Source organism: Echeneis naucrates, chromosome 3 (genome assembly GCF_900963305.1).
Source record: "Echeneis naucrates chromosome 3, fEcheNa1.1, whole genome shotgun sequence".
Lineage (NCBI taxonomy): Eukaryota > Metazoa > Chordata > Actinopteri > Carangiformes > Echeneidae > Echeneis > Echeneis naucrates.
In genome coordinates, this window is record NC_042513.1 from 8,241,515 (window position 1) to 8,266,890 (window position 25,376).

At 38.6% G+C, this 25,376-nt stretch overlaps 1 protein-coding gene across 1 annotated transcript in view; it reads right to left on the minus strand.

The window, feature by feature from the left end:
• Positions 1 to 13,112: 13,112 nt before the first annotated feature.
• The window catches only part of pcdh9 (protocadherin 9), a 184,200-nt gene continuing 171,936 nt past the window's right edge, over positions 13,113 to 25,376 (minus strand). The window contains exon 5 of the mRNA XM_029498588.1: positions 13,113 to 13,483. Within this exon, the coding sequence (XP_029354448.1) occupies positions 13,113 to 13,483 (371 nt within the window). The remainder of the gene's footprint in view (positions 13,484 to 25,376) is intronic.

The window sequence follows — 25,376 nt, forward strand, 5'->3', positions numbered from 1 at the left end:
CAGGTAATGCCCACTCGCACACTTTTCATTAGAATGTGAATGGAAATGGCTTATCTTGGTCCCGTCTTTCAGGTGTTCAGAGGACCTTATGTTAAGTAAAGTAATTCCAAAAGCCTGCACAATTACAGCTAATTCCATTTTAATTCAGTCAAAAGGTGACGTGACAGGGAGCCTTTTAAATGTCGGCAGGTGGTAAAAATGAAATTTTGCTTTCAATTATGGGAACTGAGTCTGAGCTCAGTAGCTCAGAAAGAACCATCGGTATGCAATCAGACAACAGTAATGAAATCTCACTTACTGCTACACAACTTACTAAATTCAGTGCTCTTTCAACAACAACTTTGGTGTAGGTTGCCGTCTGTCTGATAATATATCATTGTGGGATTACTATTATTATCATTTCAAATTTAAGGATAATCTATTTCAGATCAGGCAGCTGGCTTCATACTACAAACATTGCATTACTCTTTCGTAACCCTGGGCCAAAGAAAAGAAACCATAGTGTGACAACATTATACAGTGGTATGAAAAAAAAGTAATTTAATAAATGTTAAAAAATATTACTTTAAGCTTTTTACTGGGAATGTAATGTCGATTCTGTTCTGAAAGGATACAGATGCGCTTTCACATAATTACAGTCTTTCTCACAATTAATTTCTTAGTTCAAGTGGATTTCTCAAGATCAAGGAAACTGTTTATTTAAGGATCAAGGTAAATTGTAGTAGCTAAATAATTTCTAGCTAATTTCAGAAACTTTTATTCAAATTGCTCATTTTTCCACACAAATACAGACAATATGAGCTTGTGGTTCTTTTTAAGATCTTTCCAGTGATGTGAATTGGAAATAAATCTTCTCTAGCTCATATTTTTTGTTATAATCTTTTGCACATACCTCCTCAAGTTGCTGTGACTGAACTGCCTTTGCCACAGTATGTTACAATGCTTTATAAACAAGCAAAAAAACTTGAATTTGATTTGAAAACGGACAAGAAATCAGTCATGGGTAGCAAGGACATGTGTGATGTGATCACCTCTCTCAAATAGTGTTGAAATCCTGGAAAAATAAAAAGATAACCCAGTAAACCACTTTGGAAGAGATAGAAGTACGATTGTCTTGTTTTTTTGTTTTTTTTTATCTGCTGTTGAAAGGACTGACCTGATCTTGGTTAAATGTTTCAATAGTGCAAAACACAACAGTAGAACTTTTTGTCTTGTGCCTATTTTTTATTTGTACTCGAGAGATAATTAATACTGCTGGTGCTGGTGAACACATTGGTACAGCAGAACCAGACTTTAATAGAGTATGTAGTGACATTTGGTTTCATTGAGATGGAACTCTACTTTATCCCAATGCATGATTCCCCATGTAGTGCCATGTATATATTGAGTAAAAAGGGACCAAGGAAAGGCCCAAGCGGTATCCCATAAAATGCATAACCTACAGGCATTTAATAGAAGGACCTTTTATGACACTGAACCAATCCTAACACTGTGGTCAGCGTCAAACGCTGATTTGAGGTCATGGAGAACGAGGGCAGAAAACACCACCAAATTAGCAATTACTGGTGACCATGACCTGAATCATATCAACAAAAGCCGGAGTGAAATTTTTCTCAGATTTGCTTATTTTTCGTAAAAGTAATGAGCTGTGTTCTTTCAAAACAGGATGAAATAACCTTATAACAGTGGGTCTAAAACTAATAGTTGGGTCTGTAGTTGGATCGCAAGAATTTTGTGTGGAGGAAATGATGCCAGTAGACAGTTAATGTATTACTTAGGCTAGATGTCTGAAATACTGCCTTTAAAAACCAAATGGGCAGGGGTTGATTTTTACAGTGGAGCAGTGTGTTCAGAGGCTGACATGCTCTCTGGATTCAGTGTCAATGTGCTGACCATTCACCACCACCTTAAAAATAATGAAACCAGTGGAGAAATGATTTATGTCTGTGTGGCAAGGGGGCAGTTAGCTGGCTAAGCACTGAACCAACACTTTGGCATGGGTGCCAAAACTGTAAGTGCTTGTGCCCAGAAGGAGCCACTTTCAGGAACCTGCAGTCAAGGCCAAATTTACATTTATTTGATCATAAACTTCAGTTTGGTGATGGTTGGATCAGACATACAGACAATGGTGCTATAGGGATGGAGGTGAGACATGTTTAGGTGAAATACAAATCAACACAAAAATGTTTTATGTCTTCATTTCTTCATTAATCAGCGGAGCAAAACATTGTCTGAATTTATGCATCTCACAGTAGCTAGAGAGAGAGAGTGAGAGAAAATAATCTTTCCGCAGAAGTTATTAAAAACACTCACCAGCTGCTCTACTGTGAGGCGCCGATGTTCATAAGTCCTGCAGAACATTGTTAAAGCATTAGAAGTCTGACAAAAAGGGGTTGGGAACAAATCTTTGTGGACTCGGGGGAGGTCTTGGGTCAGGGGACAAACACTATGCATAAAGAGTGCTGCTGCAGAGCACAAGGTTGAGTGTATGACCTTACCAATGGCTGGGATGACTAACTTATTTAGACAGATCGAAAAGACTAGAATGTGAAAATGGATATAAAAATCACAAACAACTGTGAAACTCTTGAAACAGAATGCCTGGGAAAAGGTCTAAAACCAAACTGAAGTTGCTCAAAGATGGCAAAATAACAAATTACTCAGACAGGGTGAATGTTTTCAGTTTTGAGTGTGTTTATAGTGAATGTCTGCTCCTAAGTTATTACAGTTTTATTTTTATAATGGCTTTATGTATTTTATTTTTTTTGTATTGTCGATTTGCACAACAGGAAGTTTTGATTTGCAATTTTGTTGTATGCTTGGTCATGCAATAACAATAAAGCCCCATTCTGTTCTATTCTATTCTGTTCTAAATGAAACTTCAGAACAACAAAAATAATGGTTTTCCAAAAGGCCTTGACCTGACAGTTCAGGTGGGCGGAAGAATAAGAACTTGGAGGCCATGACTTGGGATTAATCCAAGACACCATGATTGAAACAATACAAGCTTTTTTTATGAATACTGTTGTTCAGAGTAACATTCTGGTGGATTCATATGCAATGGAATGACAATTATTCCTTAGGCAACTGTGGATACATGTTGGTCTTATACAGATGAAGCAGGGAAAGGACACATATGAGGAACAGGATTATGAAGTCCAGAGCCAGGCTGCTGGACAGGGATTTACAGGAAAAACTGCTCAAAATAATAAACACAACACAATTACTAATTAGTGAGCTATTCTGATATTAGAGATATTAGGGTGCAAACCATTGTTTTTAAAAATATCCCACTGGCTCCGAAAGAAAGTCCATAAACAGTCACACTGTAGTCCATAAAACCAAGTTCATTAAATAGTCTTAAAACATTGTCAGCTTTTAGTTATGGTGCTTGTGGGGCCCTAGAACGCACAGCTCCAACCCAGGCTCTCAGTACAAAGTCCTACTGTAATCTAGCAGCCTGCCTGGGTGCTGCACATGACATCATCACTCAACATGCAGACAGTCGGTAAATATCAAGAGAGCTAAAGTCCGTTCTTTGTAATCAACCAATAAAGCCTGAAAGACTTTAGCTCCTGGAAGCTTGAATGAACTAATTACGCAGCAATAGAACTTCACACTGCTCGGTTTTATAGTTTGTGCAGGGTAGTGGACAGATATGAGCTGAGTTGTTGTTTGTGTCACACCGGGGTATTGGGATGAAGACGTCAGTGGAGCTCATGTTGCAGAGAACAGGTAGCCAGGTATTGGTTAGGGATGTGAAACAGAAGAGACATCTGGATCACAGGGGTCCAGTTGAGGTGGGCAGCGAGTAGAATGAAATGATAGCACTGCTGGGTTTCTGGCAGTGGACCACACATGGCTTTGGTGGAGGTGAAGTGAAGGGACGCACATGAATTGGAAGTAGGTACAGCAGAAGAGAGAATTAGTTTGTGGTGCACCCCTTGACTAAAGACACCCAGGTGGGAGGAAGAGGTGAAGTCAGGCCAGAGTCCCTTCTTCCAAAGAAGAGTTCATTTTTCAGCTCAACAACATCTACAGAGCGACCCACAGCTCCAAACGAAAACAGTCCCTCAGTGGAAACTCAGTGCTGTACAGCTCTGGTAAATTTCCACAGTCGTAGAATGTAATGATCTGTGTCACAAGTGGGGAAGATGATCTAAAAGAAAACTCCAATATACAGAAGATAATAGAGCTGACAGGGCTTTGAAATGATCCGACTTAATTTTGCATTTGAATGGCACAGCCCCAGAACACATACATCTGGGAAAATGAATTTCTGTTTGGAGCTGCGGATAAGTGTTTTTATTTCCTAAGTCTGGTGTTTAAATATGCAGTATTACTGATTTTAGTGATTGTTACCATACATACAGCAGCAGAGGAATCTTTTGGCAATCAACACCAACACCTCTTATTCACATTTTATTATTACCCTCCTCATGTGTTGGAATCAGTGCAATGTTTTCCACCTTACTCAGACATTTTAGTTGCAGCTGTAGATAAGCTTGGCAAAGTGTCCTGACTGCAAGTCAAATTGCCGTTTTAATCAAATTTTAACATAAGCTGTGTTTCATTTATTATGAAAATAAAGATTTACTACCCATAATTTACGGCTTGAGCCAAAATGACCAGACTTTTATTTTGTTTTACAATTTTCATATTTACTTTTACTGGTCCTTTGGGAAGATTGTCATCTGCTGTTAATGACCAATTCCATTTCAAATTTGATGTGGTTGACTTTTTTAATAATTACAAGAAAGACAAACCTTTATAGGCATCGTAAAAATAAATCATTCTTTTCAGTTTCAAATTATAGCATTAATGAGCTTTGTTCAAGCAAGATAACGGTCATCAAACCAAGAGGCAACAAAAAATATATTGCATTTCAGCACACCAGAGCACTAAGACAAGCAGCCCTGTCATTACAAAGAACCGTAGAAAAGTCAATAACAGGCGAGGGGAAAAAAAAAAAGAGCCCAACAACAACTGGTCTACAACCTGTTCCAACACATTGTGTTTAAAGACAGCTCCTGTTGACAAGAATCTTTTTTAGATTGCTTTGGTTGACAGGTATGGGTGCAATACCAGAGCCTGTGTTTCTCCTTTTTGTGTACAGATTTACTACCAACTGCAGAGGTTAATCAGCAGTCCCTCTCTGCTCTACACTGGCCCTCTCTTTCATCTCAGCTCGCTTTTCGGAGCTCAGGCCTCAGAATATTGGCACCGTGTTTGTTCCTTGATTGGCTTTGGAGGAGCGATCCATACAGATGTGTCTGTTGTGCTCATGTGGATCAGATTTCTGGAAGGGTAAAGACAGGCTGAAGCCATCAGATCTCTCTCTAAATGGCCTTTGGGTCCAGAAAATGGCTCCCTGGTAGAGAGTGGTCATTGATCCTCACCAAGCCATTAGCTGTGGATGAAACTGCCAAGGATGTCGGTCAACAGTTTCATGAGGAGTCCAGGTTTAACATTTAACTTTGGTTTCCCTACAAGTCCACTTGTAGCCGGAATGAGAATAAACCACACACTATGGCTGTGGGCTGTGTGATCACACTGAATATACGTAAATAAAAAAAAAAAAATTAAAATCTACATTCAAATTGACAGTGATATTTGTTTCTTGACCAAAAAAAAAAAAAATGGCTATTGTTTAGCATGTAAAAGAAGTGCACAGCAATAAAAAAACAAAAAAAACAGATCAATAACAAGAATAAAAATCTGAAAAATATTAAATATATCTGACACAATCAGGTCAGGAATAATATGCTTGGATGACATCAAAAAGGCTTCTTTGGATTTCAGAGGAAGAAATCAGAATGGGAAAGCACAGTTACCCTCTGCTGCTCTGTGTTTTTTTAATGTTTGTGAGGTTCCTAATACTATTTTTATGATCGCAAAAATTGGCATATCAGGATCATGACTGATACCTGAGTAAACAATTTACACAACTCAACCTCAAAGGTCCTTGGTCATTTCACTGGTAGTCAGACTGATTTTGATGTTAAAAGATGGGCAGCAGCTCAGATGAGCTGGAAAACGGCCATAGAAAGTTGGCTGAGGCAAGTAAACAAAGCACTGGAGTCGCCCAGGCACGACACCACAATGGCTGGAATCGTATTCTTTGTGTCTTACAGAGCAGGTTTCATTTTGGCAGTATCTCTCAATTGGAAAAATCAAACAAACAAAAAATGTGACTGCATTAGCATCCACCCATATGCTTCTAAAATAGACGCTAGCTGATGACTTTGTGGACCAGTTTTGGGGGAAAAGGAACATTTGGACAGCGTGGACACACAGTAGCTGACTCAGCCCAGGACCATTAATATCTTTGTCCCTTTAACTGGGCTAACTTACCAACGAAGAATAAAAATAAAAAGTACAACATACATTAGCAATAATTTCTTCATTTTCTTAATACATGGGCCACAAATGGGACTCCTCTTAGAGCCTCTGCTTTACTACTACACATTCAAATATTGAAACACACCAATATAGGCCAGTTAAAATATTTATATATTTCAGACAAGCAGACAGTTTGCATGTCACAAAGCAGATAGCTGCAAACTCTCCAGGCAAACATTGCCCCTTCATCCATCCACATGGTTCACGTATATATTCCCTAAGTCCAACCAAGTCATCTTTGTTCTCAGACGTACCCAAATTTATTCGATGGTCATATTAGAAAACAGTTTGGGATTTAAAAGGTGGTGCTGTACCACAAAGGAAGGAGATTTTAATTGCCACTGACTTACTGTGTTGTGATTAGATTCGTGCCAAGTATAGATGTGGTAACGTAAACACCCGAGATGCCGCTGCTCTGTGTTGTCATTTATTACTACAGGCCCGACTGTCAACAAAACAGAGAGGTTCAGACTTGATCACCAGGTGAACTGTAATCAAGATAATTCTTAAGCAATTTTCATGCATTTTAATTTGTAAAAATGGGAGTAATTAAGTATGAAGCTGGCTACTTGATGGAATTTAATTCAGTAATAGGGCAAAGCTAACATGCCACATTAGATTAAACAAAAGTGTTGAGTGCTGAATTGTAGATTTGAATAATTATCGTTTGTGTCTCTGTGCTGGATTTTTAAATGTCTAAACATACAACACCTGATATTACATTTGGGAAATATTCATCCATTCAGCTACCACTTTTCCATTTCAGGGTCCACCCTGGACAGGTCACCAGTCCATCACAGGGCCAACACACAGAGACAGACAGACATCCACTCACACCTACGGACAATTTAGAGTGACCAGTTAACCCAAACATGATGTCTTTGGACAGTGGGAGGAAACCCACACAGACACGGGGAGAACATGCAAACTCCACATTGAAAGGCCCCAGGCCGGGAACCGAACTCGCATAGTCATGTTTTTAATTAATTAATTTCAATCAAAAATCTATTTCAAAATTACATTTTAACAAAACTGAAAGTAGCCACCTAGCTGTTCAATAGGTTTGTCCTAAGGCAATGTTTTAGGTTGTATTTCAGCATGACAATGTTCAGCCACTCAAATTTGTTTTATTACTGAACAAAGTTAAAAAAAAAAGTTGATTACTATATCTATGTTCGTGGCTCAAAGAGAGCAACTTTGTAGAGCATCAGATCAGAAATTTAACCCCCACTCGGGTTCCTCTTTATGAGCTGCATTACAAAGCCATTTTGGACAATGGCAGGCTGAGAGGTGTCTCCCACTTCACACTCATTAATTACCATTTGTCTGCAATGCAGATCTTGTGACATTTGTACCCATGTTGCAGAATTTGTGTCCAATGCAACTCATTTTGTTGAGAACTTAATTGCTGGAAGTGTTTCCCAGCCTCCTTTAATCAGATATTGAACTTTTCAATCAAAATTTAAACACTACTGTCCAGCTTGAAATAAGGGTTAACATTTATATCCCCAGGTCCTCCAACTTCTTGAGCAACGCTGTTGCTGTAAGACATTTTTGACTTTTAGGGAAACGTTTCACACATTAATAGAATCTGTGTGGCATATACAGAGAATGACATTATCATTCAGCTGTGAGCGTGGCTGTAGATATATTATTTACATTAACTTTTCCAAAGAAACCCTTGGCGTTCACTTACTTACTTTGACCAATGGCATTTCACAGCGACCTTTGGGAATGGAAAAACTGAAATGATTCAGATTTGCGGTTTACAGTCGTCGTAAGGGGAACTGGCCAAGGTACAGCTCCTCTTGTCAGACTCTTTATCTGTCATCGTTTTGCTGTGGGTATTTTATGACAGTTCATGGTCCGTCATCAACTTCTTCTCTGACCTTCATGTTTCATTTGGTCAGTGTACTCTTCCTTGGGGGGGTGTAATGTTTAAATAGAGACCATTAAGTTCAATGTTTTGTACGAGATGCGTAGGCTTCAGCGTTATCTCTGACAGTCACTTGGAGGCTTACTTTGTACATACTCAGACATCTGTAAAGGCTCAATACAAGAAAATGTATTCATATCAAAAGAACATTACTGCTACTCTCAGTCTGCGTTTTGAAACCAATTTCCATGGTACTGCACATTCATCGGGTGTTAAAGGCCAGAACAAACCATTCCCGTTTTTATGACTTTTTGAGGCTATTGAATGTGCTCTTTTGTACCAAGAATGGGCCGTGGTGTATTAGAAGGAACACCATGTGTGTGCAGTATGTGCTTGTCTTATTTTACAGAAAAAGTCTTCATTATTTTCACTGTGACCAACATTTAAAATATGCCCATCATATCGTCACCTCAAAATAATTGAACCCAATTGAGTTTTTTTCTCCCCATCCTGCATGAGTTTAGTTGTGAGATTGGCTTGTGCAAAATAAATTCCCAGGTAGTGTGTTGTGCTCTTCAGAATTGTCTAAAATATGGCATGAAGAATAACAGTGTTACCAAACCACAAAAAGAAAATTCTCAGGGTGTGGCAATAAACTTAACCCAGGCATAAATAATTCATCTGCTCAAATTTAGCTCGGTAAGTCTTTCTGGTACCTCTTTCAATTGTTTTGGATCATTTCCAACCCCTGCAAATCTCTGCCTAACTTAACCTTCCTCACAATGGTGTACAGAAGCAAAGGTATCTGCTGCGAGTAAAAGTGAGACCTCTCTGGTCAACGCATCCTGCCAGGGTTACACCGCTTCAGGCAGCACAGCGCTTGCCTTCTTTTGAATGCGATCTACAGAGAAACTTGGTCCCATTAAAGCTTCACTGTAACCGCCGTTAGATCTCAGCTTCCTGTAGTGGTCCTGTTCCAATGAGCCAAATAGGAATGCCGCCTCGTTTGAAGATGTTTAAACTCACAGGGCCACATGATCTGTTAAGGGTTTTTGCGATTCAGATGGAATTCTCCCACATTCATTAGATGAAATGGAGCTAAATGAAGTGTTGCGGCAGAGAGACGTTAATTTGTGCTCTTATTATCTTCAAATATTGCCTTCAAAATATGTAGATGGTGCCGTTTCGGTCTACTGTATCTTTGTGGAGAGTTGTCTCTTCTTCTGTCTGATGTGCATGCCTTTTGTGTGACTGACTCCCTGCTGAACATTCACTCTGTTCCACTTTGTGCACGGAGGCTTCCCTGTCTGAAAAATATTCTCAAAGCCATATAAAAAGGAAAATGCGATTGGGAACCTTTTTTTCTTGGTTGTGGCGTGACACTAATTTACTTCCCCCCACACTTCCAAGGCAATTAGCTTTGAAGCTTCTCAGAAACTATTCTAGCCCAAGTCGATAGCTAGCATGGCAAATAAGAATTTAAGCAGGTCCATTGGGCGACAGCTGATAAATATATCAAATGAGGTTACAGTGGGAAAGAGAAAACCGAAAAGAATAAAGAAAATAGTTCACTAGTAATGCTGGGTTGCTGGGTCTTCATTAATGGCCAGTGGTAGCATGAATACTTGCGTCTGAATTGTCTGTGAATTGATGAGCACACTGTTATCAAAACGTCAGCAGAGATTGATACAGACGACAGATGAAACCATTTCAGTGCCAATGAGGATGTACTTGCCGAAATTTCTCCTTTTTTTTTTTTTTTTTTTCTGTATTTCCTCCAATGAGTTTCTTATGATGACATCCTCCACAAACTCAAAAATCAGGATGAAGCGATATTTGAATCCCGGTGGCCCATTGTGAATCGGATCTGATCACGCCATAATCACAGTTCTGATAAGGCAGAATAAAAGAGTTAAACTGTCAATAAGATCAATAACATGTCAGATTTAAATACAAAGGTTCAATCTTATTGTCACAAATTAGACCACTATTGCGCAATACATTTATGAGCTGCCATTTTTTTTGGTTTGTTTGTTTGTTTCTGTCTATATTGTGATATTGATTATTATCTGTTATGCAATGGGCTGCAAAACTCCATTACCTTCTGCTAAACATCTCACAAAACACCATAGTGATATGAAAATTAACAGTCAGGCACCTCCTCATCTGTCAGTGCATGACACAAAGTGATGATGATTCACTGTCTAAGTGTCTAACATCTCAATTTATACGAAGAGTGATGGTATATTTTCTGTAGGGAGGAGTAACTGAATTTAGTATTATAAGCTGGAGTGATTTAAGACACAGTTGAGAGCTTTAAGGTGGAGAGTGTTAGTTTATCTACATGTTTCACTGAAACATCCCCCCAGGAGAGCCTTAGTGTCACAGCTTCCCCTGAGTCAGCCTGTCTGCTGTGTGTCCGTCAGCTCTCCTCGCCTTAGCTTAGAGAGTCTGCGGCTCACATTCAGCGTCATGATCTCTGAGCTCCTCATCTTCTGTTTGAATTCTTATTATTTCAGCATTTAACCAAAGCTCAGAAGTGACAATAAGACAGGAAAGAAAATACACAAGTAAACTGAAAGCTGTTCTTTGGAATAGCCCAACTTTCTGCTTCTCCATGGCAACTCTCTTCCAGAAATTACACCTTCCAAGAATTGCCTCCTTCAACATTTGTAATATTATTGTACTGGAGGGTTTGTGTGCCCCCTTTGTGAACTACAGAGCACATTTTTGGAAGCTTCTAGGTTTTTAGCTGGGACGCAAGGTGTACACTGGCCGGAAGGAATATTATCCAATAAGACACACTGTCTTTAAAGCAGTTTTACTTGCTTTGCATTTACCAGCCTTGTTCTTATTTTTGAGCCAGAATATATTAGGAACTGTAAACATGATGACCGGTTTTAATATGATGGCAAAGGATGTGGGTCTACTTCAGTGACTATTAGATATCGGGAAGGAACTGGCTGTCTTACAAAAAAAAAAAAAAAGAGAGAAAAGCTTAAATGTACCGAATCAACATGCAGTGCTTTGGAAATGAATTGTCAGTGTACTTTATGATATGAGCCAAATTATCTCGAGTAGATTATTTGATATGGTCAGACGTCTAGACAAAACAGACACAGACCCCCCTGGTCATCATCCTGTACACAGATTAAGTATACACATAATTAAAACATTTATTGCAGTAGCTGTATACCTGTAAAATAGTAACAAGGATTAACTGTTTCAGTACTTGTGATGTCAAACACCCTCACAACTGACAAACATACTGCGATAAGCAAATCACTCCATCCCACTTAGCTTCTTTATATTGTGACATAAATATGAAAAGTGTTTTACAGACGGAATGTCTCCTTAATGCACAAATAACCTCTATTCCAACGAAAAAAAAGGACACAAAAATGATCAAGTTAGTTTCAAAAGCTATATCTTTTAGCATGCTTTTCCACTGTGTAATTTGCCTTCCATGCTGTGGAATTAACAAACCTCTTCAGACAGTGGAATGACAGATGGGTTAACCCAGTATTTTGCACAGGCCTTTCTGTTCTTCTTCATTCCCAAGAACTTGATTTTGTACTTTAGAGTCTGTGTGATTATGTCTCTAAATTTGGCAAACATTCAATGCGTAAGGCATTTCATCATCAGACAGGATATTCTTTGTCGCCAACATGTTCGCGTCATTGAAACAAGAACAATGTTTGAACAATGTTTGTCAGTGTTTGAAGAAACCTCATGAAGGCACAGTGATTAAAGTGTTATCCTAACCTGTGTTTCTTACTTATGTATGGAAAATAATAGTCCTTGTGGAAATAATATTTACATACATCAATAAACTGCAGGAACTACTGATGGATTGCACTCAGTCAAATCACAATTTGAATAAAACTTATACAATAATAAGATCAACATTAGATAAAACATTTAGCCATTTACAAATATATTGCTATTTAATTGTACTGAACACTTTCAAAATCAGTTTATAGAGGAGAGCTTTCAAAGCTTTTAATTTTTATAATGCACATATTGAGCACTGACATCCTTCATATAAAATGTTTTTTAAAAAAAGGGTTGCCTGTGGTTTTGCAGGACATAATGTTTTGAAATGTTTTGAAATCAACCATAGGATTTTAAAAGAATTGGGTAAATGTTTTGCTCTGGTACATTATGCCACATTTTAGATCTTTGTTTCAATTAAAGTCTCATATCCTGATGACAAGCCATTATGATGACAACAGCCAAGAACGGTCCTATTCACTGTGGTTATTACAGATACATGATAGTGGTTAATAAGTCTTATTTACAGATACATAGACAATGACAGAATAAACGAGTGTCCACTAACAGTGTCATTTTAACAACACTTTCTGAAATATAATTCCATTTTCTTTGATTGTGTCGATTAATATAGTCCTGAACAACTCAATAACAACCACACCACAAATATTTGTATATATTGGTCAGCCATAGAAGTTTTTTTCTTCTTTGAATTTATTTTCTTTTTCTCAATTTTTCACGTCCTTCCTCCACTTGTCCAAATCGAACGTGAAGTGGACAGACGATGTTACTGTACGCTGTTGAGGAAATCCATGGAGGTTCATTTAGGGGGGGAAAAAAAAGAGTTTTTTTTTTCTAGAGCAATTGTAGAGAATACAACATAAGCACTATAGTCTTGTGACCTATATAGTACATGTGGCTATCACACTGCAGAAGCTTCAACCTAACTGGGAAGAGATGAGTTAAGAAAGAAAACAAAGAGGTGCTCCGGTGGGTAGCTTCGTCTGTTTGAAGGGTCCATGTGTGAGTATGTCGAACAGCAGATGAAATAAAGTCCGTCTTATAGCTGCTGGTCCTTCGGGCTGTCTGGGCAGGAGGCCGGCTGGCAGGACTTCAGACTTACCAATGGAATATCAGCCATACCGCTGCTGGTGAAGTGTCCCTCACCACTCCCAAACTGCTTCCTGTCACCGAAATGCTCTGATCTCCCACTCTCATTTTTCCAGGCTCTGGTCAGAGTATGTCCATTGAGCAGTTTATCCTTAGGAACCCACTCCCTCTGAGACCCAAAGCTGGACACAGGTGATTTGGGCTGCTGGTATGTTCCCAGTGTTGGGGGCATCCAGCAGTTGTCTGAATGTCCCAGGACTAGGCACTCTTGTGTGCACATCTCTGTAGCTTCCACTAGGCCACGAGGTCCCAGGGGGCCATCTAAAGGAGTAGAAAAAGACAGACAAGACAAAACTGGTTAAAAAAATGTTGACACCAACAATAATAACTGTATGATTCCCTGGTCATTACAGTATATATCCTATAATGTTACCACACTGCAGAGGTCTTTGTTTTTGCTTTTCACACAGTTAATTTAATTTCTTATGAAAGTTTTCACCCATGCAATATCAATTCTATGCACCTGTGCAGTATATTTAAGTTATATGCTTAAATGTGTATGTAATATGCTATTTGGAAGCAGTATTCAACTTAAAATGATGACATGAATTCAATATTACACTCTTTTCCTGAGTATTTGTCCAACAGTGATGGAATTGCCCTGTGGTAGCGCATATATACATATTACACAATATAATTTTAAAATAGACCTATTCATTAAAGAAATAGAAAAACGTACTTCCTTCCCTTATTTTCCTTTTTCTACTGTTGTGACGGTTAATATGTAGCTGTACTGTGTACAGCTTAAATTTTGTCACTGTTAGTAGATTAGTAGATGTTAATAGATGCTGTTGGAAAATTGAACTTTTTACAGAAGTTCCACATCCTGAGGGGCCTATTGGTATTTGTCACATGTATGATAACTGCTGCTCTCTTCAGTAGAAATGATCCAAGCTTTCTTAACCAAATGTTGACTTCCAATTTGTGTCACAAGTCATCAGCAGGGCTTTTCTATGTAGCTCATACCCGCCATTTGGCTACTGCACTGAGGAACAGGTATCACTATTCAGCTGCAGTAGGAATTTGTTTAAATCTCATTTGATAGAAGAGCTTGCATAGCGCATGAAATGTGATACCGTTCCGCAATTTGAAGAAATTTAGCCCCTGAAGTCAGTTTCACTTTCTTTTTTTAAAGAAGCAAGCAATTCTGTCTGTGTTTGTATATCAAACTTCTAAAGGTAATGAATCGTCTGTTTTTGTGCTAAAAGAGAAAACATTCACTATTTGTTCTAATTTGTCCCTTCGCTTCACAAACAGCTAATTGGCTGGTGGGTAAAATCTGTAATATTTCAAAGAGTTTCTTTTTCTTTTTTCAGTCTCCTGCCTGGACCTGTTTTTCTCCTTGTTAATTGAAATTTTCACAATTTGAGAGCTAGCTTATTATAATTGGAGAGATTGTTTTGGTGTTATTGAGTTTTAGATTTAATACTTTATATTGGTCGAGTGTTGACAAAGTAAATCAGATGTACATTTAAACATTGAGGGGCTTGAATTTCGCTACAGGATTGTGAGAATTGTGCATTTATTTATTTATTTTTTGCTCCTCAAATGAAATACCTATAAAGAAGGGCTTTCCTGCAGGGAATTAGTGCGATGTTATACTCTAATCTGTGTTAATGACCAGTCAGCCTGGCCCTTGGGCTGCCAACACTCCACTAAATCCAGAGCTGCTACGGCACCCACAACCAGCGTGGAAGAGGAAAAAGCACGATTTTATTACTAGGCATTAGCTGCAGCTAGAGGCCTTTAGCTACCGGTTAACCTTAGTGAGAAAACAAAACGTTTATAAGTTATGCCCATCTATTACATTAATACACATGGTCAACATGTTGTAGGTCGAGGACGGCGTACATTGCAGATGGTGATACTTGGGTACTTGCGCCCCATGACACAGTTTATACGTATCTATCCATATAACAACGCCAAGTGATAGGCATTTACGCGGAGGCATTATAAAGTGTGCTGAGCTAATTTTATTGTTTTGTACAATCATTTTGTTGTTTTGCATTGTATTGTATTTGTATTGTATTAAGATGAAGTAGAGAAGAGGCAGTTGGAGCGAAGTTAGAGCCCCTTAAAGTTGTAATGTCATAAATAACACAATCACTTGATACTTTGTTACTTATGTTTAACAAAGTGCCAAGAGTTGAGTCAACCGATGTAGTTTCAACTAAATAGAAATTTCATAACAATATAAAATAAAAAAAAAAAACCCTACACACAGTATTACTGTAATAACAGAACCGTAGTACTGGATTGCATTACATTGTACTATTGTTTATTTCACTCTGATATAAAATCTGCCGGCCACAGAAGAAAAGCAAATTTAATCTTTCAGTAATTTTAATCTCCCAGGATAGTCGTGGATTATTTTACATGACATATATTAAGTACATATAAACATGGATTGTTTTTTGAGTGAGTAAAACACAAAGCTGTTTTTCTAAACGTCAATATTTTCATGGGCTTTGCAAAGCTTTGCATTGCCAATAAGCAGGGAAACTCTTAGCTTTCCTTTTCACATGCCTACAATTATGACGAGTGAAAAAGATCCATTGACTCATTTGCTGTTCTCATGACTGGGTCTTTTTTGGCCGTTCATGTGTCTGACAATATGAACTAATGACATTTGAGCTTAATAAGAACATGACCTCATCCTCCACTCTGCCTTTGAAAGCACATTCTGATATATGATGTGAGGAAAGCCACGGCCTGGAGAGACTCAGTCACTCATTTGCACAAATGTGGAGTCCCTCACAATAACAGGCACCCATAATTGGCATGTGAAAAGTCTAACCAAGACACACATTATCATAGTTGCATGAACAACCACAGAGAGCAATAATATGTAGTACCCTGGAGACGGCAAGATGAATCTCTGAATGAGATTGTTGACGAGTGAATGGACATCTGGGGAGCTGTTTGGGAGGAGAGATTGATGAAAAGGAAAGGACTGCAAATATGAAAATGATACGGTGCGCAGGGTCAAGCAGAGGAACTATTTACTTATCTGCCATTTGTGTGACGTTTTGCTGCTTAGGCAAACGACAATAATAAAAGCACTGTAATTACAATGAAACTGATGACCTTTTATTCTGGCTTTTTTTACGTATGAGAGCTTGACAAAAAAAATTAAAAAAACCAAACATGATAATAATATGATATGGTAATAAAAAGCTTGTCTCATTTGTAGATCACAGCATATCTGCTTGAGGTACTACCAGGTTGTGCATTGATTTCAACAAAACTAGATGATTGTAATGTCTGTATTTCATTTTTACCTCACAAAAGCAGAGCCTGTAATTAATCAAGGACACTTTGGGCACTTTGCTATTCCCATGGTGTAATAAACATGACCATTTGTATGAAGCCTGGTCCAATCAGTGGACCCAGTGGGCAGCAGAGGACAATTTGAATCAACTATTCCCCCCCCTAATCTTTGCACACCTGCTGTTTGAAACAATGCGAAGACACTGTTTGATTTAAAGACAGTATAGAGTTTATAGTTTTAAAAGACTGAAAAGTCACAAACACGTGTATTATGTATGTGATAAATGCCAGTGATTCCCATCCAGGGACCCTGGTACAGCCTGTGGTACTTTTGCTGTTGCCAGGAGGTGCCTGGAAAGATTGCAGACTGCTCTGGATTATTAAAAGTATAAATTCAAGAGGAACGTTAACAGGCAAACAGCATTAGAAAATCACACAAGGTCAATGTTTGGCAATCTTACTGTCACAACAACCATTAAACTACTGCTACTACTCCTTCTACTGCTTTTTTAGTGTTTTAAAGACACAATTCAAATTACACTAACTTGCTACAGCAAATGCTTTGTGAATGTAACATTTGTAACAGTATGTACCTATGTTTTCCATTAAAATGAGGAGGCTATGTTGTTAATTTAGACAACGGGAAGGTTCTGGTCACTTACAATACTTGTCAAACATGTAACCTAACACCATTATTAACACCAAGAGAAAACATAATGCAATTACAAAGGTTATATGCAAAATGTATTTGAGCATTTTGCTCAATGTATGTATGTAAAATGTTTAGGAAACAATATTGCAGTACAATATGCGCTTGAAATGAATACAGCCTTCTTAAAATTGAATGGCGATGTTCTGGCACTAATAGCCCACAGTAAGACAGTTAGGGAAATGGTCATGGTTTGGTTTAATACAGAAAGAAAGCGTTTAGACACAATGTGGTCAATGACATTTATCAGGAACTAGTCTTCCCTTAACTTTCATAGTGCTTGTGCTTTCTAAAGCCACAGACTCTACTCTAAACATGTTTTCAACCCCGGACTCTGTTGTGACTTGTGACCTGAACCTAAACCTGGCAGCAATTTCATTGCCAGTATAACACATTTGGGAAAGTAGTTTAATTGTAACTGAATGTAATTTCTGGAGACTTCCATAGCTGACTACATGAGAAGTGATTGCTAAGTGAGCAAAATCTTGTGAGCTACTGAGCAGAGAAGCAAATATGATTGATAATGTTCAAATGAACCACCCTCTACAAATTCAAACCTGGAGCCTGCCAACTATTAGTTGCATAGCCAATAAAATATGTCGAATCACTAAAGCAAAACATGCTTGTGCTGTCAAAATCCAGTTCCTGAGCTTTTTTATTCCCTGACTCTGGCCCTTGTCATAAAACAACACATTCACACATGAGCAACATCTCGAGTGTAGCGATATCTCCTCTACTTGTACTAACTGAGAAAAAAGTAGACAATCCTTTTGGTTCTTTATAATAACATACTGTTGTATATCACACTCCAAAAGCCCCATTCCATGCTCAAAAACTATCCTGTTTATCTAAAAGTAAAAACTGAGCAGAGCAAATATTTCAAATGAAACTAAAACACTGCTTTACTTCTGCCTTGGTCTGTCTATACTGGCTCCCTACTGAAAATGTAGAGGGAGTCCTACTGTTAACTGTGTGAGCAAATATGGTCCATTTAATTGAAAGGACACTGCAAGAGGAGGAACCGTCTCCCATGAGCCTTCCTCCCTCTGGAACAGACTTTGTAAAGACAGTGCTTGTTTATGAAGCACAGTGTGTAACCAACCATAACTCCTACCTTAAAAGTCATTGTGTTCTATTTGTCGAGTTTTGTTTGTCATTGACTTAATTCTCTCGCAGCTTGGCCTCCTATTTTCCATATTTTTATATTCATGTGAATCCACACACACACACACACACACACACACACACACACACACACACACACACACCAACACACAAAATCCTTCTTTTTTCCAGCTGAATTGTAACTATACTTGAGACACTGACTATCAAAATTAGCAGCTAGCTTCCTCTGACTATCTGATGTCCAAGTGTAAGCTTGTTTGCCTCATTTCCCACTCTATAATTCGAATGTCACGTCGTGTCATGTATCGCCTTTGTGAATTGGCTGGTGACTGAACATATTGTCAGTGACAACAAATTTCATATCTGATTATACACTGTATTAATCTTCCATTTGATGTATGGCAATGTAGATGTACATGCAAATAGCGCAATCAAGAATCTGTCACTGCTGAAATCCACGGGGCTGGGAAAAGCTCAGAGAGTGTCGAGTGATATCCTGCTAAACATAGGAGAGTGTGGACTGATGATAAGCACCAACACATGATGACACTACAGTTTTAGATAACAGGCCAATGGGCACGGGCTCCATTGTATACCTGCTCAACAAATAAACCCGTATATATCTGAATCACATCCAGCTCGGCTCAGTGTGGCTGAAGAGGCTGAATTTCACCCAAGTTCCTTGTTTTTGGGAAGGTTTTTATAGCCACTGAACAAATTAAATTGCGTGTGTGTCAATCATTATTGTGTCGGTTATATTTTTGGAATTTGAAATAAATATTTTCAATATGCTATTTGCTTTTACGTTTAGAAAAAAGAAAAATCAGCTCCATATCATTTGGTAGTAGCTTCCTCTCACATTGTTCAATGCTTTTGGTTACTCTGGTCAAGCAGTTAAGTTTCTTCCCGCATGCAGCCATGTATCCACACAAACATTCACACACACGTCTGCGCACACACACACACACACACAGAGAACAGATAGCCGGTGGCTGATGTTTGCTGCAAAGCCCCTGAGTGCTTTAAATAACATTGAGGCACAGGTGTTGAGGAATGCAAGGGATTCAGAGCTGTGTCAGATGGTGCTGACTTTTGCTTACAGCACTGAGCAAATGTTGCAGATGTCCACAAAGACAGATAACTTAAAGACAAAGAAACCATTAGATTGCCTCATGAAATAGAGTCATTAGGATGAGCTGGGGGCTGGCCTGCTTAATTCTGCAGAAGCCATGAGCAATAGCTGTTTATCAACAGACACTTTGACCATAGGACCTTCACATCCCTCTCTTTCAGTCCTCCTACTCAGCCTCAACAGACCACAGAGGTTACAGAGGAGGAGATAAGCATCCTCATTTTTGGCTAGGGGTTGTTTGCAACTAAAAGGGAGTATTCTTGTTTTAGTCTTCCGGCTATTACTAATGAGATAACATTTGACTAATTAATTGGATGCACAGTATCAGTGCTGACGTGCCAGTCCCTCACTGACAACCTACAGCCTTCAGAATGGCAAGGGGGAACATGTGGAGAGGGAGTGAGAGTGATTGAGTGCGGGGGATTTAGTGTCCATAGGGCTTGTTTATTTATCCATGCTGTTAAGCATGCCCAGATGTTGTTATGTGGAAATGAATGGGGCTTTGTTTTGGTCCAAGATGGAGGCTCAAAGTGCCATACCGCTGTCTCCAGCTGCCGCTCAAAAACCCACAAGAAAAGTCTAGTAGATTAATTCTTCATGCTTGAAATTTGTTTTTGTTTTGTGATCTTTTCATCCTCCATTACAAAACACACAAAACATCTACGTATACAACCACTCCATCACCATCCACACAGTGGCTCAAAATGATATTCACTACCATAAACACAGCTCGCCTGCCTCACACCAATAGCACATATACTGTAAATGGCTTGAGGATAAGTGTGAGAGGTATGATTTCCAAAAAGGAATACAATTACAGCTCCATACGGCTTTGCAGCAAATTTGAAAACTGGTCCTGTGATCTACAGTAAAGGCTATCTGAGGTTGGACAGATATGATAGTGAGCAGGGCAGAATAGAGCAACACGCTGGATGCATCCTCGAGAGAATACTAGCCTCAATGATGGATCCTTTCTCGTTCACCCTTTGAGGTCAGGCAGCAACTTCTCCTGAGAGGAGATGAAGGGCAGGATGGAGTCAAAATAGAAAAAGAAGACAAAGCTGGCGGATTGAAGTGAAGGGTGGTCGGAGAGATAGAAAAGAGAAGAAAGGCGAAGTGAAGGTGAGGAACAATAATAAAAACAAAAGCACAAAGCCTGTCAAAAAGTGACAGCCATTTACATAATTTCCATGAGCGCTGATAAATATTATTGGTTTAGAGCTCGCTAAAAACTATTCTCAGATCAATTTGTAATTCAAATATTCAAAAAAGGGTACTTTGTGTTGGACCCACACACTTTCCCTGCAAAAAGCTTTGTTAGAGCATGGTGTGAGAGGAAGTGAGCATGCAACTATTCATCTCTTAGTGCAAGTGAAGCTGAATGCATGTGATTGGCCTTTTCACCACTCTCCATCTGTCAAATAAGAAGTCACTTGATTTCCTTGAGGTACCTGACAAGCGACACATTGTAGAGCCTTCATACAGTTGTTTTATCGTCTAAATCTTAATCAAAGATATTATGTGCTTCACTGGACATGTGCCAGGTCTTGTCTGTTTTGTAGTTTTTGCACTGTAGTAATGGGCTGCAGGACTGACATCATTATTAATGTTTTGAGAAGCAGTGTAAATTTATACAGTAGTGGGGTCTATTGACTCCAAAGCATATAAACACTTTAAAACCATGAGTGCTCTGACAGCCAATGCTACAAACTGACAAACAAAATTTCTAGTCTTTTGATCAAAATAGATAATTTGGTAAATACTATTCACACGGGACACAATTACATATTTCGATATTCTAATCACCTCTGGAACAGCCTTGAGTCCAATTCGGAGATGCAGCTCTGTGCCACTGTCTCAGTAAAGACCCACTCTGATGAGTTGTTTATTTATTATTTATTTCTTCATATATAAACCAAAGTAATTCAAGACTTTTTCTTTCCTTTCAGTCTCAACGCTCTCTTCAGTCAGTGTTTCCCTCTAAACGCCACTGGTCGCATTAACCTCGCATCCATTGCAAGAAGAATATTCTATCAGTGCTGTTGAACTTTAGTGGAGGAGCATTAAAAATGAATTATTTGTCATAGCAGTCAATATATTTCTTTTTATAATGATTTGAATCCTATCTCGATGTTTCCTCTGTAACCAGAAGTGATAATTCATTCATAGTGTTGTTGCTGTTTTGTACTGCCACTCAATGGCATTCTCAAAAGGATTGCCAAAGAGTTAGCATGCAGGGAATCATATTTGAGTTCTCTGATACTATGAAAAGGATGTGGTCCCTTGTGCTTTGAAGAAAAAAAAGGCTTCGGATTGTCCTGAATTTGTCATTGTGGACAGGCCAAAGAATCTGCACAGCGTCTGACATGCTGCAGCGTAATAACGCAAGGCTGCTCCGAGAGACTTTGACCTTTCCTGCTCATCATCTACTGTCCACCACAACTTTCATTTGCAGCGCTGACTCCCACGTGACACTGCCGAAGTGAGGAGAAGTGGAGAACACTGATGCAGAGTTTAGTTTAGGTCGATCAAAAAGAAACCATGAGTCTAACAGCTGAAAGACAAAAGGTTCCTTGTTTATTTTAGAGCCTGATCCAGATCTGAGCCCTTTAACATAATATTGCACATTTTCCCAAATGAAACCAAAATATATGTATTAAATCTGTATTAATCTACATAATACATCTCCACAACACCCATTTTACAGGGCTTTACAGTGAAATTGCATGAAATCGGAGTAACTCTACATTCACAAATACATTCTCAATAATAGCAAACACACTATGCATAATTTCCTGTAGTGTTTTGTATACTATCTCTTAAGAGTTGAGTGTCATTATGAATCTGATGTTGTAGAGAGGTCGGAAAGGATGTGAGCAGACTCCCACACAAATGTAACCAAATACTGAATGCAAAAGTTCAAATGCAGTTTAACAAACAGCAGAAGTGGAAAAGTGTGATGAACCGAACAAAGATTGCTGAAATAGAGCACTGACACATGCTGAACTAATGCACTTACTCAAAATACAGTGCATTAAGACACGGCAAATTTTAATTGTACTCAATGGGGGAGAGGTTAACAGCAAACTGACAAATGATCCAAAATTAACCAAGTTTGTCTTTGTAAAATAAATAAATATATCAAAATAAATCAAAATCAACCCTAACCCTTGGATCAGCCTCAATCCCAATCACAGGTTTTCGGTTAGGAAGCACAATGAAACTGTGATGATACTGCAGTTGTGGGAGTGCTTGGATTTTCATATCAACAACAAACTTTACAGCGCTGTAATTACGGGGGGGATGGGCCAAAAAGGGGTAGATTAGACTGTTCCCGTGGGGCTCAGTTCTTTTAGTGCATGCAACAGATCAATAAAGGGAGACCAGAATACTGATCTTTGAGGGGATTTGCTTGAAAACTGACATATGCATTGGAGGCCCCAACAAAGAATGAGTCCTAAATTAAACCCCATCCTTTCTAATTTAGGTTGAAATTTTTGCCTCAGCATCTGAATATTTATTTCTGGCCATCAGAGAGAACAATACTTTGAGACCAACTCCAGCCTGGACCTGTGTGGCAGGGCATCTGCACTGCAGAGCGGGGACCAAACAAGTCCCAGTGGACCGCTTGCTACATTTGTATGCACCACAGACCTGAACACGTTGAGCCTTTTGATGTGATGTTTTCTTCCTGAGATTTTTTTTTTTTATTCCTGGAGATTCCCAGTCCCTGCTTTGTATGAGTGGGGAAGTTGACTTCAGGTAATGTTCCTGGTTCACATTTGGATGACACACCTATCGACTACAATATTAAAACCGGTCACTGGTTTTAATATTGAGGTTGATTAACCGACTAAATGTGCATTCATGTTTGCATACAGCTGAAATACAGTGTGTGTATATATATATATATATATATAGCTTTTATGTGGCAATTACAATTCAAGGCAAAAACTGTCCATTGCCCAATAAAGGCTTATCACAGACAAAATTTACAAATCTTGTTGTTTGAAGAAATTATATTTAAAGCTCTCTGTTTTAGATATAAAAGTAGAAGAGCATGAATTGAGTTGGCTTGTTTGAAAGGTTGTTTTGACAGCACTGCCACACATGATACACAAAATACATTTGACCTTCATTGTGATAGTTATCTCTGTGGCTCCCGACCTACTCATGTCCATCCATTTTAACCATCCACACAATACACAAATTAATCATTTCAGAAATGTGGATAAAGTCATAATCATACAAAAGCTTGGATATCAAAGACAATCAGAGCGGATTTTATATCTGTTTTCCATGGCATAGCTGTATAAAGGAAGCAGATACCACATACTATGTGAGCATTACTGTTGTCAGACATTTCTGCAGGGTGGCCATCAATGTGTCAATTCCAGAATAATTATATAAACATTCAAATGAAGCCAGCAGTGTAGCAGCTATTAAAGTGGCTATAGGTCATTCCCACATAAACTTCAGTAAGTGTGACTGCAGTCAGTCAGTTCAGTGGGATGTTGAAAGACTTTTCTTTTATTTAAATACAGTGTCAACACAAAATCAAAGATGCTCTGATTACATTAGATTAAGTAAAAAATAAGTCATTAAATTAGTTCCATGGATGAAAAAAGAGATAGCTTAATAGAGATGTAGCTATTTTCTTTGTTTGCATTTCACGTGTCTCTCATGTTTCCAGTGTGGCAAAATGAAGATGGCAACACAGACTTCAAAACACATTTCAAATTGCTGTTTTACACAGCTCAGTGCAAGTGCTCAGTCCCCTTGACAACAATAGCCATGTAAAATGATTTCTTCTCCCTATCTAATCTTCCACTGCATTAGACTCAGGCACTGACCTTGTAATCTAATTTAATTCCAACTCTCATAATTCTAACTCTAATCTAAACTCATTTCTAAGTCAGTGAGTATGTCTGCTCATTTCAACAGTGGACTGAATACATTTCAGTTCAGGGATCCTTAGTGTAACTGATGATAAAACCGAGGCAGATAAATGATAACAGGTTCAGTTTTTACACTTGCTCCTTTTACTTTCCTGTTTATAATGTTATTTGTATTTGTTGCTCAACATGCTCAAAGTTAAAAGGAAAAAAAAAATCACCACAATACAGTCTGTGTGCTGACATTTGAGAAACGAAGAATAGATTTCAAATTCAATTTAAGATCATCATCTTTTAATCATCACAGTCTGTGGTTGGTGTGGTGGTGTTAGTAATTTAACAGTTAATAATCACTTTTGCCTCGTAGATGAGCAATACCCAATGACAGCAATTCACTTTTCCTAATATATAGAAGACGGTAGGAAATCTAACGGTCTAAATCACAGAAAATAAGGCCTAAAGGGTCGCTGCTGCTCAGTGGTTCAGTAAGTGTATTGTGGTTTACAATAACTATTGATTAATCTGGAAGGAATGAGGGAATAAGAGATCACTGGCGTTTTGCTATTAAAGCACCATGAGGAGTGTGCATTACATTTCATCACTTTTGAGCGAAGGCATCACCTCAGTGTTTCATGTGTTTAGGCTCTAGCCCAAAATAGCTGGTGTCTAGTTTTATGGGCTGATACGATCTTCATTAAGCAGATTTTCTTATTGTTTAATCGTCCAAAAGTTACTGTATAGTGTCAGTCACACAAGGCAGAAGAAAGCGTCACTATAATTCATTAGGAATAAATTATTTACTTATTCAATTATTTCATTAAACACCCACTCATCTCTGTGCCCGTCACAGCCTTACCTTGCCCCGTGGTCCATGATCACGTAGCTTTGTGCGATGACATCAACTGTTGCTCGTAAAATGGCTGAGAAATCACTGAATTGCTCTTGCAAATTAGCTGCATATGAAAGTAATTTGTCGGAGAGGGTTGCCCCTTGTGGTTTACCACAATGCAAGCAGTTGAGCAT